We start from the raw sequence: 19645 nt of genomic DNA on the forward strand, positions 1-19645 counted from the left end.
CTCCTTGGGGTCTATATGACTCCCTCCTTCATTTCCTCCCTGGGGTCTATATGACTCCCTCTTTCATTTCCTCCTTGGGGTCTATATGACTCCCTCCTTCATTTCCTCCCTGGGGTCTATATGACTCCCTCCTTCATTTCCTCCCTGGGGTCTACATGACTCACTCTTTCATCTTCTCCTTGGGGTCTATATGACTCCCTCCTTCATTTCCTCCTTGGGGTCTATATGACTCCCTCCTTCATCTCCTCTCTGGGGTCTATAGGACTCACTCTTTCATTTCCTTCATGGTATCTCTATGACTCCCTCTTTCATTTCCTCCTTGTGGTCTATATGACTCCCTCCTTCATTTCCTCCCTGGGGTCTATATGACTTGCTCTTTCATTTCCTCCTTGGGGTCTATAGGACTCACTCTTTCATTTCCTTCATGGTATCTCTATGACTCTCTCTTTCATTTCCTTTGGTCTTCATCAGATATAAAATTCTCAATGAAGCATTCCCAAGTCACTTACTCAAAAATGACAACCACCTAATCCCACCCCTGAAAGCTTCTAACTCAGTGGTTCTCAACCTGTGGGTTGAGACCCCTTTGTAACAATGAAAAGACATGGCAGCATGAGGAAGGTTGAGAACCACTGTTCTAGCTCCGTAACTACCTTTTCTCCTTAACACTTACCTTTATGCAAACATGATAGATACACTCGCTATTTATCTTTCCTCTTCCTGCACTAAACTGTAGCATCCATGAGCATAGGGATTTCTTCCCATTTCTGTCATTGTTGTACGCAAGAATATAAAACACTGAAGGACATACAGTAGGCACTCAATAAATAAAGGACTGGATTAATGCAGGTAATGTCATATTCAGCACACAGTGATGAACACTTACCACGATTATTACAACTTACATTATTATTAGTAATGTAACAACTTCCATTATTATCAGCTATCATTAATTAGCTGATAATTAATGTCCAACACGCAACAATGTAATTCACCTACAATGTAATGAAGTGGTCAGGAGAGGAAGGAAGGCCCTTACTTAGAATAAGGCTGTGTCACAAACTAAGCATTCCCATATGTAGTTTTAAAATATTAATTAATTGTACTCTTGAACAGCCATTCCGGAGAGTCAAGATATAATATAGGATCAAAGAAAACTGGTAAAAAATGGTTACCAAGAACTATTAAAAAAAAATTACCACTAATTTCCACTAAACAAACATATTAATTGAGTAGACTGCCAACTACTTTTGATTTCCATAATATCCTTTCTACATGGTATTTTTTAAAATTCTTTTTAATATATCATTTACTACAATTAAATGAACCTGCCCACAAAAGCAAAATGTCTCTAGTGTACAACAACATTCTGTTTAAAAATGAAATGGATGAGGAAGCCAAAAAAATGTATTTCTGAACTGGAAGAGGACTTGGATTGTCTGATCCAAATTCCTCATATTTAAATTCAAAAAGCAAAGCTCTAAGGAGTTTAGTCACTCTAGGATCACAGCTACTTAGTAGAAAAGATTAACAATCAGTAAGTGAACTTTTACAACAATTCCTTATAAACCAGGTCCTAGAAAACGTCATTTATGCCAGCATCAAAAACTAATGCACGATGTTATATATTCTGCTTTTCTCATCATGAATAAGAAAAGCTGTAATTCAATACATTGTAAAGTTAATACACTTTAAATAAAAAGTGTTATTGCTAAACTAACAATGAATTATTGAATGTACTGAATGTAAAGAAATAAGCCTACCCACCTGACAACACCTACAGATAATGTTTACAGGTCAAAACCCATCCCGAAACCAGCCTTTTCACTATGTGCTAAGTCTTTATGGTAGGTCTGAGAATCAGTAAGAACTTACAACTGAGAATTATTAAATTTAAAATCAGCCTATGTTACCAAATAGAATATCAAATATATTCTATTAATACAAATAGAATATATTAAAATATTTAAGCAAAGATTCCACTTTTGACCTTGCTGTTTTTCTGACCCACATCTGTTTTTGACAGTTTTCTCTTTATTTTTTTTAACTTCTTAAATAATGCACTTCATTAAATTCCTTGAAAATCAGTAACGGTGTTATTTAAATAGCAGTCAGTATCCCTTTTAACATCAAAATCATCAACTTCTTATAAACTGAATGATGCATATAAACTGTATGTTTTTATTAAATCATAGCTGTTACATTAATGCAATCATGGTGTACAATGTGCTGGGTTTATATACAATTTGAAATATTTTCATCAAACTGGTTAACATAGCCTTCACAGCATTTTCTTAGTTATTGTGTTAAGACATTTATATTCTACATTTAGTAAATTTCACATGTACCCTTGTAAGATGCACTGTAGGTGTGGTCCCACCAGTCACCCTCCCTCCACCCATCCTCGCCCCTCCCCTCCCCTTTCCCCTTCTTCTTGGGCTATAATTGGGTTATAGCTTTCATATGAAAGCTGTAAATTGGTTTCACAGTCGGGCTGAGTACCTTGGATACTTTTTCTTCCATTCTTGAGATACTTTGCTAAGAAGAATATGTTCCAGCTCCATCCATGTAAGAGGTAAAGTGTCCATCTTTCTTTTATAAATTGTACTTTTGATATCCTTACTCAGATTTCTCTTAATTATATATTCAGTGCTGTTATTAAAAGTAGATTTATATTATTTTATCAGCTCAAAAGGACTGGTATCCAAGAATCCACTGAAAATTCTCTTTCTTCCAAGCCAAGAGCACCCAGAACTACTCCCTTTCTTCAGCTGAATGAAATGAAAAATGTAGAACTTGATGGTAAGACACTTTGGTGGGTTTCCTTCCTGAAGCTATCATCACCAAATTCCCTATTCCTAAGACCTGTTCTAAACTGAAAAAGAGCAAAGAGGCATATCCACCAGATACAGTGTGTCAACCTAAATTTGATCCTGGGGTTCTTTCTGAACTTATAAACAACATTCTTAAGATCATCAGGTACGTATAAATATAGGCTTGATGATTAGATAACATGGAACGCTTATTGGTTTTCTCAGATGTGCTAAAATTACTGCAGTTATGGAAGAAGATAACCTCAAGTTTAACAGATCCATGCTGAAATAATTAAGGTCATGATGTTTGAAAATTCCTTTCCAATAGCACAACAAACTACTATTTGTGTACATGTGTGTACATAAAAATAATACAGCAAAATGTTAACAACTGCTGAATATACCAGTAGATAGAACGACCACACAGTGTTCTCCTCAACAATTCTTTCCACTTTCACATTGAAATTCTCCTTACTAACAAAAACTATCGGAAACCAAGTCTTCATTCTTAGCCAAATTTCAACACAATGGGATTTTCCTAAGACCTTTAATTTTTATGTAATTCATACAGGAAAAAAAGATCTTTATTAGTTTTCTCCATGTAATGGTCATTCTTTTTTTTTTTTTGAGACAAGAGTTTCACTATGTCACCCTCAGTAGAGTGCCGTGGCGTCACAGCTCACCGCAACCTCAAACTCTTGGGTTTAAGCCAGCTGTTCTCAACCTGTGGGTTGCAACCCCTGTGTAACAATGAAAATACATCGTGGCATTAGGAAGGTTGAGAACCACTGGCTTAAGCAATTCTCTTGCCTCAGCCTCCCAGTAGTTGGGACTATCGGCACCTGCCACAGTGCCTGGCTATTTTTTTGTTGTAGTTGTCACTGTTGTTTAGCAGACCCTGAGTTTGAACCCACCAGCCATGATGTGTGTGGCCGGTGCCCTAACCACCGAGCTATGGGCACCAAGTCGGTCATTCTTTCCACATACCGTGCTACCCAGAAAATAAGACACTGTCTTATATTTATTTTTTTCTCAAGAAGACACACTAGGGCTTATTTTCAGGGGATGTCTTCCTCTCTGCACAGAAATGCATGATAGCCACGCCCATCAGGTCTTATTATGGGGTAGGCCTTATATTTAACAAATGTGTAGAAATCCTGCTAGGGCTTATTTTGGGGGTAGGTCTTATTTTCGGGGAAACACGGTACATCTGTTATACCATACAAAGTTTCACATGGATTTTTGCCACTTTATAATCTTCTTACATGTAGCAAAAAATAACAATGTGCTCAAAATTTTCGTTTTGTCACTTTTCTTAAGAAGAAATTAGCTTGGTAATAGCTATTTCTACATTCCTGAAGTAAAATGCTGTCTTTAAAAAAATGCTTTAGTGGGCAGCACCTGTGGCTCAAAGGAGTGGGGTGCCGGCTCCATATACCAGAGGTGGCGGTTTAAACCCAGCCCCAGCCAAAAATTGCAAAAAAAAAGCTGCATGTGCCACAATTTGTCAAGTAGAATCTCAAACACTAAAGACATCTTTCCTGTTACTAACTCCTGTGTAACATTCTGCTGCTTCTAGGCGTTGCTCCTGATTGTACCACCATTTATAAGAGAGGTGATCACAGAAGTGGCGTGTATGCCATCAGACCCAGCAACTCCCAAGTGTTTAACGTCTACTGTGACGTGAAATCAGGTAAAACCTGCAGTAAGTCCAAGTTACTCGCACCCGGCAGCAAGACCAACCCTGCTGTCTTTGTTTTCATCCTTCCCTGGCTCTCTACACACACGTATAGATGAACTATAAGTAAGTGCTAATATAAATCTACTACTTGTGTTCATCTTGTTCACGTATCCGCTCAATATTCTCCTTTTCCTCTCTGATAACCTGAAGTGGCTCCTGTCAGTACGTTAACTAAGACAAACTTCGTGAGTCGGCTTCACGTAATTTTTTGGGGGACCACAGTAAATAATACGAAGTATTGCCGTAACAATAAACTGTCTGAAAAAGCCACCAATTGAAACCAAACAAAAAAAGAAAACAGTATTGTTAACATCTGTTAACGTCAATCTACTAAAAATACAGTATTTTTGTGCATTGTATTCAGGTACTTCGTGGACATTAATTCAACGACGGACAGATGGATCACGAAATTTCAATGAAACTTGGGAGAACTACAAACACGGCTTTGGGAGGCTTGATGGTAAGGTGACGGCCGGCATGAAGTCATTCATTCACATGTCAACTGCAAGTAATTACTAAGGACCCATTATGGACTGGTACTGGGAAAATCGTAAAGAAAGAAACAATCTCAGCCTTCGTAAAACTTATGATCAAATAATTATACATTTGTTGGTAATTACATGTACATTTATCACAATTGCATGTCTGTTCTTAATTATTCTCGTCATAATTTTATTTAATGGTTTATAATTATCATCATTATAAATATTAAAGACAATTTTGATCAAGTGCTAAGTGCCTTGATAAATGGTAGTGCTGTGAGTAGGCTATAAAGACAATCATCTCTAGCACTAATCACTGTATTCTCTCATTAACATCTTAGGTATCAATTAATGGGAGGTTATAAAGGACAAGAAAATTGTCAGACACACAAATTTTAAAATTGCACAGGAGCGGTGGCTCACGTCTATAATCCTAGCACTCTGAGAGGTTGAGGAGGGTAGATTGCTTGAGCTCAGGAGTTCGAGACTAGCCTGAGCAAGATCGAGACCCCATATCTAAAAACGTGGCTGAGCGTTGTGGCAGGGCCTATAGTCCCAGCTATTCAGGAAGGTGAGGCAAGAGGATTAATTGAGCCCAGGAGTTTGAGGTTGCTGTAAGTTATAACACTATGGCACTCTACCCAGAGTGACAGAGTAAGATTCTGTCTCAAAACAAAACACAAAAAAAACAAATTTTAAAATTAGAATGATTTAAATATTATAAATGTATACTGTAAGGCTGGGTGTGGTGGCTCATGCCTATAAAAAAACATCATTATTATGTTACATTTGTATTTATTTATTTTTTTTCTAAGACGGAGTTGCACTATGTCACCCTCGGTAAAGTGCCATAACATCACATCTCACAGCAACCTCAAACTCTTGGGCTTAAGCAATTCTCTTGCTTCAGCCTCCCAAGTAGCTGGGACTACAGGCACCAGCCACAACGCCTATTTTTTTTGATGCAGTTGTCATTGTTGTTTAGCTGGCCCAAGGCTGGACTCGAACACACCGGCCTTGTTGTATGTGGCTGGTGCCCTATTTTTGAGCTATAGGCACCAAGCTTACATTTTTATTTTTGATTGATTTATTTTTATTCATTTATTTATTTTTGTCTCCTCTAATAGATTTTTTTTAACTTTATTCAAATTAATATGAGGGTACAATATTTAAGTTACATTGTTCTCACTTCCAGGGTAAAGTTCAATCTGTAAAGAGCCCCTCACCCAGGGGGTGTGTTATACGTCCGCACAATGATTTATTTTTTTTAGACACAGGGTCTCACTATGTTGCCCAGGCTGGACTGAACTCCTAGGCTCACATGATCATCCTGTCTCAGTCTCCTAAGTAGCTGGAACTACAAGACATGCCACCGTGCCTAGCTATATCAAATTTTCAAATGCTCAACAGCACCATTAAAAAAATTATATTCAGGGAGGGTATTTGGGGCGACCTCACCTGATGTGCATGATGCAATGGTACATTTCAAAACTATTAAGAAATGAGTATAATTGTGATGGATGTGTGACTTAGTTCAATGTAAACATTTTATGTTGTTTATCGAAGCAGTACCTTGAACCCCATAAATGCATCAATGTACAAAGTTATGATTTAATAAAAAATAACTAATAAAAAAAAAAGAAATGAAAACAGGGACTCAAAAAAATTATATTCAAACTACCAGTTAAATTCCTAATTAGAAAGCATATTCAATGATGTATTTTATAGCTCCAAATCATCTTTTAAGAGTGAGTGTAACCCCAAAACAAAAGGTTGACAGTTAAGTCCAAAATATCCATTTATTTCTAATAAGAAAGTAACCCATTTATACTTGTATTTACCAGTAATCCTTAAAATGAAGCCTCTTATTAACTTGATAGCAATACAAAAATATTAATACTGTGATAAAAAGAATTATGGCTGGGTGTGGTGGCTCACACCTGTAATCCTAACACTCTGGGAGGTCAAGGGAGGTGGATCGCTTGAACTCAGGAGTTCAAGACCTGCCTGACCAAGGGTGAGACTCCATCTCTACTAAAAATAGAAAAACTAGCCAGACATGGTAGCTCACTGCTGTAGTCCCAGCTACTCAGGGAGGCTGAGGCAAGAGGATTGCTTGAGCTCAGGAGTTTTGCTGTGAGCTATGACTCCATGGCACTCTAGTCTGGGGCTACAGAATGAGATTCTGCCTCAAAAAAAAAAACCACACACACACACAAAAAAGAATTGTGATAAAAAGTGATCTACAGTAGAACCTCTGTAAGTTGACCACCCATAGGACTGTAACAAACTGGTCAACATACAGAGGTGGTCAGCATCAGGACTTAGGCCCCTACTGTACTGATACGTACATGGTACGCGTCCAGTCTATGAAAATTAGGTCAATTCAAGGAAGTGGTCAGGGTAGGGAGGTGGTCAACCATGGAGGTTCTATTGCATTTGTATTTGTTAGTTATGTTTTTAATTATAAATAAAAATAATTTTTAATTTTTACAGAGAGAAGGTATTAAGAATCATACTTCTTAATTTAAAATGTTTTTTTTAAATGTATTCCCTTCTTGGGCGGCACCCGTGGCTCAAAGGAGTAGGGCGCTGGTCCCTTTTGCCGGAGGTGGCGGGTTCAAACCCAGCCCCAGCCAAAAACTGCAAAAAAAAAAAAGTGTTCCCTTCTTTTTCCATAAAGAAAAGATATCCATCAAGTAAATACTGAAGGCCAAGTTTACATTTAAGGAAAATGACATCGCTGTTAACGAAGGTTCTAGGAATATTTAACAAATCTCTTGACTGTCTGTGGATGTTAATAAAGAGCTGATAGAAAGGCTGACAAATTATATAGTTAGAAGTGAGACATTATTCTACCAATGACCAGACCTGAATTACCTGTAAATAGTGCAGTATGTTTCACATGTGAAACATGTCTTGTAATATACATTTTAGAAATACATACTTCCCAGCAGATCTATTAACCTTTTAATCATTTTTCAAATCCAACTACCTTTAATAAAACTGTTTAGAAAAGAAATAGTTTAAGAAACTCTAAAATGACCAATGGATCCAAGACCAAACACCTCAGTCACTTAACCAACAAAGAACACCGTCAGTGCCCGATCTGCAGCTGACAATCCACAGGTTCTCACAACCCTTCCTTGCAGGAGAATTCTGGTTGGGCCTAGAGAAGATATACCGCATAGCAAAGCAGTCGGATCACATTTTACGAATTGAGCTGGAAGACTGGAAAGACAACACACATTATATTCAATATTCTTTCCGCCTGGGAGATGAGGAAACCAACTATACACTACACCTGGCCAGGACGACTGGCACCATCGCCAGCGCACTCCCGGAACACAGAGACTTGGTGTTTTCTACCTGGGACCACAGAGCAAAGGGGCACGTCAACTGTCCAGAGAGTTCTCCAGGTACCTTCTTCTGATACCAGTATTTTATGTTCATCTTGTCACTATTCCACAACGTTAGCTATAATCTACATCAAATCTTTAAAATCCAAGTCCCAAATAGGCATTTTCTTTACAGGGAAAAAAATCTCTTAATTATCTTAACCAAAGTGTTAATTCTAGTTCAACCAAGTATTTCACCTCTAATCCTTCATAGATTTTCAATTTTTTTGTGGCATACATGGGATTTATACCGATGTATTCAAAACTAAGACACATGCATCTACAAGGCTATCGTACTTGTAAGACGATGATAAACTCAGGAGGAAATCTTTCAAAAGAAACTGTGTATGAGTTTGCATCCATTAAGTTCCATCTCTGTTTCCTTTAGGGGGCTGGTGGTGGCATGACGTATGTGGAGAAAACAACCTAAACAGCAAATATAACAAACCAAGAGCAAAATCTAAGCCAGAGAGGAGAAGAGGACTTTGCTGGAAGTCTCGAGATGGAAAGTTATACTCCATCAAATCAACAAAAATGTTGATCCGTCCAATAGGTTCGGAAAGTTCTGAATGAGCTGGGGCAGATTAAAATCCCAAATTAAACATTAATCTTATCCCTACTTAACGTGGTTTAATAACATGGTATTAAACCCTTAATGGAAGCCTTGAGAAATAGTTTTTTTTTTTTAATCTTGAAGTCACTACCAATTGAAGATTAAACATATCATCACAAAACCTCAAAGAAGACCATTTACATTTCTCCATCAAAATTCTTATATCACTTCTTCATATATTTTGTGATGTGGGAATCATTTTAGATGGTCACAATTCAAATTATAATAGATAAATGTTTAAATAACTTTTACTTTTTTTTTTTTTGAGACAGAGTCTCACTATGTTGCCCTCAGTAGAGTGCTGTGGCATCAGAGTTCACAGCAACCTTTAATTCTTGGGTTTAAGCAAATCTCCTGCCTCAGCCTCCCAAATAGCTGGGACTACAGGCACCCGCCACAATGCCCGGCTATTTTTTTGCTGTAATTGTCATTGTTTTTAGCAGCCCCGGTGCATGTGGCTGGCACCCTAACCACTGAATTACGGGCATCATCCTTAAATAACTTTTTTTTAAAGATTGAGTCTCACTTTGTCGCCGTTGGTAGAGTGCTGTGGTGTCACAGCTCACAGCAACCTCTGGCTCTTGGGCTTAGGCGACTTTCTTGCCTCAGCCTCCCGAGTAGCTGGGACTACAGGTACCTGCCACAAACCTGGCTATTTTTTTGTTGTTGCAGTCTGGCTGGGGCTGGATTTGAACCCACCACCCTTGGTATATGGGGCCGGTGCCCTACTCACTGAGCCACAGGCACCACCCAACATGTATTTTATAAATCACATATATAAAACAGACATACAAACTATGTGTATCCCATATGTTATTCCAGCAAAGTACAGAAAACTAAAGGCAAGAATAAGCTGTAATTTTCAGAGCTACGGACTTTTTAGAGCCAGAATGCCAAAAAGGCATTTCCCCTCACTTCAAAATTGGAAGCTTTCAAATGCGAAATAACTCATTCTTTAATATGTTAAATGAATGGCTTCCTCTATTCATTTTCCTTTTCTTAAAGCTATTCCTATATGACCTGTTCCATTTTGTTCCTTTTAGGAGTATTAGGTTTTTTTCCTCATATAAAGCTCAGATTGAGAGAGTTCTAGCAGAAAAAAAGAAAGGTTTTTCTTTGTGGTTCACAAAATTGTGTCCTTCTGTCCTCACTACTCTGCTTACAAGGGTTCTCAACCTTCCTAATGCCGTGACCCTTTAATACAGTTCCTCATGTCGTGGTGACCCCCAACCATAAAATTATTTTTGTTGCTACTTCATAACCGTCATTGTGCTACTGTCATGAATGGTAATGTAAACATCTGACATGCAGGATGGTCTTAGGCGACCCCTGTGAAAGGGGTCGCAACCCACAGGTTGAGAACCGCTGGGTCACAGTGTCAGGGTCCCACGTGAGCTGACTCACAGCTGTCTGACCTGGTGGTCTTTCTCAGTCTACCCTCCCTCTGATCTCTCTGTTACTAATAACAATGCCCTTTTCCAAGCTTAACCCTCACTTTGCTTTACGACACTACCTCACGCTCTTACCTGAATCTCTCTTTGTAGCCCGTTCCCTCCTCACGTGCGGGATCACGGGCCAACCTTCAACCATCTTCTCCACTCTGACTCTCAGAAATGTGATCACACAGACTCATCTGTTTTCCGTGAATGAGTTTCCTGAATCTATACGGCCTTCCAGGTCTCTTTCCAGTTCCCCTTCTTCACTGCCTACCCGCCGTTTCTCCCTTCTGTATGCCACAGTCAACATACAAAACAACAAATTCATCAGCCCCTTCATCAGCCCCTGCTACACCTCCTACACTTCACAGCCTCCTCCTAACTGCTTCATATCCATTCATATCACACCGTGCTCCCGGTCACAGACACAGAGAACCTGCAGCACATCTCAGCCTTTGGCCTGACTTTGCAAACCATTTCTCCTGTATCATAAGCCACCAAGCCAATACAATTTTCTTTTGAAATGTCTCTTAATCTGGTAAATTTTCTTCCCAAGGACTGACTTTTACTTGAGTCCTAGCTTATCTAAATAGTCTCCTACTGGCTCTTAATTTTTTTTAAATTTAAGTCATAGCTGTGCACATTAATACTATCATGGGGTACAGCGGGTTGTTACTATATACAATTTGGAATACTTTCATCCAACTGGTTAACATAGCCTTCATGTTATTTTCTTAGTTGTTGTGTTAAGACATTTATATTCCACATTTAGTAAGATTCACATGTACCCTCCTAGAATAAATCATAGGTGTGATCCCACTAATCACCCTCCCTCCACCCATCCTCCTTCCCTCCCCTCCCCTCCCTTTCCCCTTTCCCGTATTCTTGGGCTAAAATTGGGTTATAGTTTTCCTACAATAGCTATAGATTAGTTTCATAATAGGGTTGAGTACATTGGATACTTTTTCTTCCATTCTTGAGATACTTTGCTTACAAGAATATTCTCCAGCTCCCAGGGTGGGCAAGGGACTTGAAGAGAAACTTCTCTGAAGAAGACAGGCACATGGCCTACAGATATATGAAAAAATGTTCATCATCCTTAATCATCAGAGAAATGCAAATTAAAACTACTTTGAGATATCATCTAACACCAGTAAAATTAGCCTATACCACAAAATCTCAAAATCACAGATGCTGGCGTGGTTGTGGAGAAAAGGGAACACTTCTACACTGCTGGTGGGATTGCAAATTAATGGCTCTTAATTTTATTTTCTCTCCCTCTCAATCTCCCTAAAAAAAATTTGTAACGGTTGCAAACTACTTTGACCTTGATCTTCCAAGGTTGTTTACTGGAGAGGTACAAGAGCTGGGGGCAAAATGGACACATCTTTGTAAGTTACAGTGTTACAGGATGAACTGGCTTGCTAGATGCACAACCCCCTTTAGCATCTTACTGCAATCTTACCTTAAATCATAGAATCTTTTAGTTAACAGCCAAACATGCTAACCAATGGCACCACAGGGACAAAGAAATCTTAGAATCTTATCTTAAAATTGCATGTGAGTTATGTTTTAACCCTATCTTCATATAAAAACCTATCTTTATATAAAAATAGTTATCCCCAAATCTTCTACAAAGTGATGACCCTGAAAGATACGTAGTTTATGCTGTGGACTTGCACGTCTCATACAGTTGCCCTCCCAGGAAGGTGAGCACAGGCCTGCAGAACAAAACCCAAACCCTTTCCAGCTATCAAGATGCTCTATAATCTGAGCCCAAATTACCTCAACACACATTGTTTTCTGCAACACAAACCCTCTGCTCTAATCAAAGCACCCCCTCTAAATTTTCCTAATGTGTCCCATTCACCTAGCATGCCTTGCCGCCTGTTTCTGACGGTCTTGGTCCTGTTTAAATTTCAAGATGCAGATGCCTCACTTCCCCCACAGATGTTCTAGTACATGGCAGCGCTTTCCTCTGAAACCACGTGGCATGACGGCCTAATTTCTCAAACGGCACTTAGTAAATGAAGGAGACAGAAAAATAAACCTGGCAAACCATAATAATAAACATTGTGAAAAATAACAATAAAAACTCTAAAAGCAACAAGGATAGTCAACCTACTTGATTTCAGTTACCTTGCGGAAATTTTCTATATGAAAAGTTTACTCCAAGCCAGTGTGAATTTTTCTAAAAGCAAGTATATATATACATTTCTCATTTCAGGGTCACTCAATGTAAATGAACTATTACACACACTGTTATCCTAGAATCAGCACATTTTTATGCTTGTATATATTATTCCTCCTAATAGTATAAGTCATGGTTATGATAGTTAACTCATTCATTAATAGAAAGGTACTCATTAAGCAATACTTACTGAGCACCAACTGCCTGCCTCCTTTATGAAACTTGTTCCAAATTTGTATTCATAAATATTCTACTTTTTGTTATAGGATAGTCAAATTTCCTTGTGGGTTTTTTTTCCCCCATCACTAACAACCACAAATATTGAATTTATGTACGTACTATAAGTGATTATTCAACACAGCAGTTTTTAAAACTGAAAAGAAAGTGATCAAACCTTTTATCAAAGTCCAAAGTATTCTCATAGTAAACCGACTAGGGCAGAATTACCCAACTGCTGCGGAACCTGCAGTTCAAGGTCATGAAAGCAGAACTAACAAACTTCCTAAGCTTTAGTAAAATGAAGTTTCGATCACACTTTAGGAAAGGTAAAATATAATTAAGGATTTCATCTAAAACATAAAAACCGTTTTTCTAAATTCATGTTTAATCCTAAAAATTGGCAAACACCTAATAAAATGAATCAGCATATTTGAAAGGGTAATAAATTACAAGCTTAAAAATGTAAGTTTGCAGGCTTTTATCTTCAAATAAGATAAACCCCAGTTTCCACACCCAGCAGATGGGAATAACAATAATCCTGCCAAATCTATCTCATAGGGTATAAGTGTCGTCAGATAATTTATTTTAGCAGTTTTATAAACTACAAAGCTCTAAACAAATGCCTATGCTCTTAAAAACAGAATCTTGGAGCTCCCTCTTCACATTTCCTTAAGTAAATAATCTGCACAAATGTTCCCTAACTGAAAATCCTCTAATTCTCAGGATAGGAGAATGAAACTGCTCTTATACAGCCGCTCTCTCCCCCAGGAGTCTGAGATGATCCTCTGTCACCTCAGATGTAAGCCCCTCACGGGAAACTCCTGGATGCCTGTGTTGAAACGGAGCTCTCGACTCAAGAATTTTTATAGTTGAAGTAGACCAATCAGAATAAAAATCAGCGTGGTATATCTAGGGCAAAACCGAAATAGCAGAGTATAAGGCAGTTGCTTGAGACATCTACGAAGACTAAAAATAAAAACTCTCTGCAGCGGGGACCATAAACTTGAATGGAAAAATATGCTCAGTAACATTCAGCTGAAATTAATAATTCCCTAAATTGTGAATATAGGAAACTAACCACAGCAGGATTAGCAGACATGTGTTAGGTTTCTGTAAAAACTCTGCTGAATGTGAACTTCAGACTACTGTCAGTTTTTGTCTTAATAAAATTAAAGATTTATAATCCCCGAGAAAAATAATGTATTCAGTTTTAATGTTTCATTCCCTCCTGGAAGAGACGGAAATGCTGATAAGCCTAAGATTTAAGGGGATTTCATAAATTCTAAGGTAGCATGGGTTTGCTTTTGAGTTCACGGACATTGTATAAACACGTCTTAGTAGCCGTTTGAGATACCTTGATTACCTGAATTTGCTGTTGGTTTTTATAATTGAATGCCGTGTCGTTTGAGATAGTTGGTACTGGTAAGGCTAATTGATACTCCAAAATTATAATTCATTTCTCTTCTGGGAGTAAGCCTTTCAGTTATAAGAATGAATCATAGTATATTAGTCTGAGAATGACCTTGAGAGATTATTTAATATATCTCTGTGCCTTTACTTTGGACGGTAACTAAACACTGTATGAATGTTTTTATTTGCTGTGTTTTACAGTAACCCAACACCCCAGTAGGAAAGTTTAATCTCCCAAGCCCAGGGCTTTTGAAATCATTCAACTCTTGAACTGTCTCAATGAAACTTGTGCTTCAGGGACTGAACCCTACTACCGATGGGTTTTAGGGTTCAAAGTTTGAAAAAACTAAGGGCATGAGCCCTGGTCTTCCCTACTCTCCCATCTCCTATACCACCCTTTCCCCCAATGCCTCAGCCAGGAGCTTGGATGAACAAGCTGGTTTTATAACTTCATAACTGGAGAAGGGTCATCTTGTTCAATTTCAGGAATTAGCACCTCCAAGACAGAATGATCTCCTCATGTATATTATAATATACTTTAATATATTATGTTGATATATTAATTTATAACATAAAATAATAAAACCTTTTCTCTCCTCATTCACTTTCTATCTCAGAATGGCAGCTTTGGTAACTGACAAGCTGGCTTAGTCCTTTGCGGGAACAGCACTGAGCTCAGGCAAGGACACCTTGGCTCACAGGTTTCAGGCATTCACAGCTTTTAAACAGTCTCTCACAGGCCTCCTTTATGGTGCCAATGACATTTTTTTAAAAAAGGTAAACTGTTATGGACATAGAAGCAAATCATTAGTTGTCTGTCTTTTCCATTATTTCACTATTTCCCCAATCAAGCCCCAAATTTTAACCAGCATGATCTACTCATCTCCATTCTTTCCCACCCGATCCCTCCCACCCCAAATACACCAGTCATAGCCAAAAAACTACACACATGCTACACTGTAAAAATGCAGAATTAGCACTATGGGGAAGAAGGCTGCGGGCTGTGGAGATGCTCTCTGAAGCTCTACAGTTTTTGCTTTCCCACACACCCGATTCTGCAAGTTTTGTCCTTCATAGAAGGCCTTTTGCTTGTCTCAGCAAAGTGCAGAATGGGTTGCCTCGAAACACGTATTCCCTTCCCCTCCACGGGGCTGGGTGTGCAAACTATACAGCCTGAAGGGCTTTAAAGCACTTGGGCTGCTGCAGGGAACAGAGACTATCCCGGCTCTTCAAAGGACACCTTCTCAAGCCACCTCTATGGTATCAAGACAAGTAAAATTCCTTCCCTCCCCACTTGAAACCCACAGTCAGATGTGACAGGGGCCGGTACTTCAGGAAAGTTAATTCTTGTCATCTTCTTTGTCATCATCCTCTGAGGGGTAGGAATGCCACGTCAGCCTTTCCTCATAGAAGGAGGTGACACCCTGTGGGCACTTGACATTGGCTTCCTCGGCAGGGCCCAGGTCAGCCTCATCAGAGTTTTCCCCTTTCATCAGGAACATGAGCTCTCCACTGGAGTCTGCGGCTCCAGTACTGGGCTCCGGCTCCAAGCCCCGGGCAAAGCCTCGGGGCTCCTCTGACTCTTCTTTCTTCTTCTTGGGTTTGCTGTCCTCTCCCTAATCTTCAGAATCAGAGTCAGCTTTGCGCTTACCTCCCTCTGATTCACCTGTCTCATGTGCTGTTTCCTGCCACTGCAAAAACTCAGCAATGAGGCCGGGGCGATCCAGATCCTCTCCTGGCTCCCACGTGTTGTCCTCCACTTTAGGAGACTGCACTTTGCCCTTTACCACTCAACGACGGTCAAGAACTTTCCACCACACACTCTCTAACTCCTCTTCCAGCACCTCCTCCACTTTCTTCTTGGTGGTGCCCCCCAGCTTTCTGATATACAGGGTGATGCTGCTCAGAGCAGCGCCCCAAAACTGGAGAGGAATCGGTGCCCTTGTGCCAGGCCAGCCGGGAGAGTGGCACTCAGGGAAACAAGTCGGGTGGCCGTAGCAGAGCCCCCTCGGTTATGTGGCGTACCGCAGGCCCCAACCAACGGCCCTCTTCTCCACCCAACAAAAAACCTGAATATATTCTTAAAAGGAAACGACGTGCTACTTTATTTAGCAAGATATCTCTCGCTCGATACCAGCTCTCTCACTTAACTCAAACCCCATCCAAGTTTTGTAACATGCAGAGAATGTCTATATCAGCCCTACTTTCCATGAATTCACAGACACTACACTCTAGAATGCCGTTTACAACAAGTGTTATGCTCAAGTCAATTGTAAGATATCTTAAAAAATACTAAACAAAGGTAAACAATGATGTAGATCTTGAGGCAAAAATAAAAAAGGTGATCTTGAGGCATGTTTTAAAATATAGCAAGTAATTATCTAGCAATGAGAAATTTTACTTTTCTTCATACTACATATAATTACCAAAGCTAGGTGTCATATCATCCCAAAGGGTAAAGGATGGAGAAAATTAAATGAGAAGCCTGGATTCCAGTCTCAGAAAGTCTCTTTTACTCAGCCTTTTCTCCCCTGTAACTAGAGATAATCCTGCTATCAACAGAATTATATAATTTATAAGATTTCTGTGAGACTGAATGAAATAAATAAATGTTATATCAACACATCAACATAAAATTTCAAAGCACCAGAGATTACAAAAAAAATTACTCAAAAAGCCTTTAGAGGAAAACTAAGACAGAAGGATTAGCAATCAGTACCATGTTGGACTCAAAAAACAGCCATTAAGCCAGAAGAGAGTAGTCATAGTTTCAAAATTATGACAGAAAACAGTCCACAACTTAGAATTTTATATACGGCAAAATTATCAATTTGGAAGTAAAGATAAAATAAAGACACATTCAGATATAAAAATCACCAGAACATTTACCTTTCGTATGTTCAACCAGATTTAAGGAAGACCCTGAAGGCTTTCAGTGAAGTGACTGACCTACGAAAAACATGGGAAATACAGACTCCATGCAAAAAAAATGCAGAGAATTTCCAGGACAAGGGTAAACGGACCCAAGATGACAACTATACAGTGAGCCCAAAGAGCCGAGGGAACTACTTCTGCAAAGAAGTCGCCAAGGGAGAAGACGATGGGTTAGCTGATGTAGTTCACTGTCCTGCAAAGACATCTTTACAGAGAGTTTAGTGACAACACGCAGAAAAGATGCCAGATCACAGACAGTCTCAAAGACTATAATGAAAAATTAATTGTGTATTTTTCTGCTCGTAAGGGAGCCATTGGAGTATTTTAGGCAACGGAATGAATGATCTGGTTTACACCTTCTAAAGATTTTCCAAGCTGCAATGTTGAGAACCGAGACAGAAGCAGAAATAGACCAAATCAGAAAGCAGAACCTGAGCTCAGCGTCCAGTCTGGTGGCCGCTGCCCCATGTCTGCTACCTATGAGGCTCATCGGAGGTGACACGGACTTTAAGTATAAAAGAGATTTTGCAGACTTTCGGGGGAGAAAAAAAGGTAAAACACGTCAATCATTTTTTACATTTATTATGTATAGAAATAATATCTTAGATATTTTGAGCGAAATAATATATGATTAAAATAAATTTTACCTTGTTTAAATGTTACAACTATAACATTTTAAATTATAAATGTGGTTCCATTATATTTCTATTTGATATATGGGTCATTACAAAAGTTTTGAGACACACAAGAATCAAGAAACATAAAATCCATGTGGATGGAAATAAATGAAGCCTCCCGGTGACAGGGTGAGCCGAGCAGCTGAAACTGCACGGATGAGTCAGGAAGGGCCCCACTGTGTTTACTGGATGTGAAATAATGGACCCCAACACTGTCTGTCTCAAAACTTTCATAGTAACCCATGCAGTAACCATCTCGATGGTGATTTAGATTAGAATTTTTAAAAGGTAAAAATAGTAAGAAATACTGGATTCAGAATACATCTTGAAAGTGCAGCCCACATAACTTGTTGACTAAATAAATGTGCAGAGTAAGAAAGGGAAGCAACCTTTCTGATTCCAAAAATTTTGGCCTCCGGAACAAAGTAAATGGTGGCAAAATAGAGAAGGATGGGGAAGTCTGGGCTGAAATGTAAAGCTCTATTTTAGAATTTTAAGTCTGAGCTGCCTTGTAGGACATTTTAACAGGCATGTCAAGCCCCGGTCACAGCATTCACAGATAAAGGGATTGCCATCTGTAACGGTTATGTACACCCCGGACTTGTGTAGTGTCCAGGGTGGACAGTCACATCCAACAACTTTGTGTCAAGTACCCTTTATGTAGTTTACAGTCAACAGACATTGTCGATTAATCGTTAGAACATAATTCAGGCGTATAAACTTGATTCACATGTAATGCTAGATTCTGCTACTGAAAATACATGCGAGAACATAGTGGAGTAGTTAGGGGTTCAAATGTTTCGACCTAGTAGCCCAGGAATCAAATCCTAGCACCATCATAAGCTATGATTGATACTCAGCAAAATTTTCAACCTATCCCTCAGTTTACTCACCTCCAAAATGAAGGTAGACCCTAGATCACAATATAAATAAGAGGATGCAGGTGAGGAAATGAACATTGTACCAGGCACAGAGTAAAGGCAATCCATGGCAGCTGTTTATAAAACGTGCAGGGGAAGACGGAACCAGTCACAAAGCTGTGTAAGATCTCAGGAGCATCTCATTCTAGCTCAACTTCAACATCAGAATATACAGCACATTATCTCCGAATTCTCCAAAATTAAAAACTCATACCTGTACGTAGTGTTTGGAACATAAACATCTCTGGCAGGAAACTCTAAAATTTCTCTGGTAGGTCTAACTCTACTGTCAGGGTAAAGCTTCACTTGAAGTAGCTCTGGGGTTAGGCAATAGTGGGGATTTTCAGGTGCAGGAGAAATATCTATCTTCAGCTGAGCTGCACATTAAAAAATACAATAAAAACAATGTAAACATAATAAATAAAAACTTCACACTAAAAATATTTTTGGATGGATTTAGGTCTTTTTTTGCAAGAAGTCTGGGAATAATGCTGTATAAACTAAATTACTATCATCTCAGATGTCTAAACCATTTCATTTCACACAGTCTCAAATATTACTGATACAGACATAAATGCATTTAAATTAATAAATTCTCACTGAACAAATGAAAGGGAATGAGTTAAAGTTAAAAAAGGAAAAAAAAACAACAGTGAAGGATTTCGCATAAAAACAAGCCGACATTTCTAAGTTTAAATGGCTTAATTCTGAGTTGGCGGATTTCACAAGTTTCACTATGGAACAGTTTGCTCTATGATGGGACTCTATCTTTGAATATTTACCATTCCACATGCACAGTTTCACCATGGAA

General features: G+C 38.8%; 2 protein-coding genes and 1 pseudogene across 2 annotated transcripts in view; 1 reads left to right on the forward strand and 2 right to left on the reverse strand.

Moving 5' to 3' along the window:
- ANGPTL3 (angiopoietin like 3) overlaps positions 1-9102 on the forward strand; it is a 12170-nt gene extending 3068 nt beyond the window's left edge. Inside the window, exons 3-7 of the mRNA XM_003793132.3 lie at positions 2688-2802; positions 4393-4506; positions 4919-5014; positions 8189-8455; positions 8823-9102. Coding sequence (XP_003793180.1) covers positions 2688-2802; positions 4393-4506; positions 4919-5014; positions 8189-8455; positions 8823-9007 — 777 coding nt within the window. The 3' untranslated portion in view covers positions 9008-9102. The remainder of the gene's footprint in view (positions 1-2687; positions 2803-4392; positions 4507-4918; positions 5015-8188; positions 8456-8822) is intronic.
- The window catches only part of DOCK7 (dedicator of cytokinesis 7), a 227951-nt gene that overhangs the window by 160107 nt on the left and 48199 nt on the right, over positions 1-19645 (reverse strand). The window contains exon 11 of the mRNA XM_023515104.1: positions 19049-19206. Within this exon, the coding sequence (XP_023370872.1) occupies positions 19049-19206 (158 nt within the window). The remainder of the gene's footprint in view (positions 1-19048; positions 19207-19645) is intronic.
- On the reverse strand, positions 15233-18596 carry LOC105887310 (annotated as a pseudogene).

The sequence above is a fragment of the Otolemur garnettii genome, unplaced genomic scaffold (assembly GCF_000181295.1).
Source record: "Otolemur garnettii isolate 467f Iridium unplaced genomic scaffold, OtoGar3 scaffold00066, whole genome shotgun sequence".
Lineage (NCBI taxonomy): Eukaryota > Metazoa > Chordata > Mammalia > Primates > Galagidae > Otolemur > Otolemur garnettii.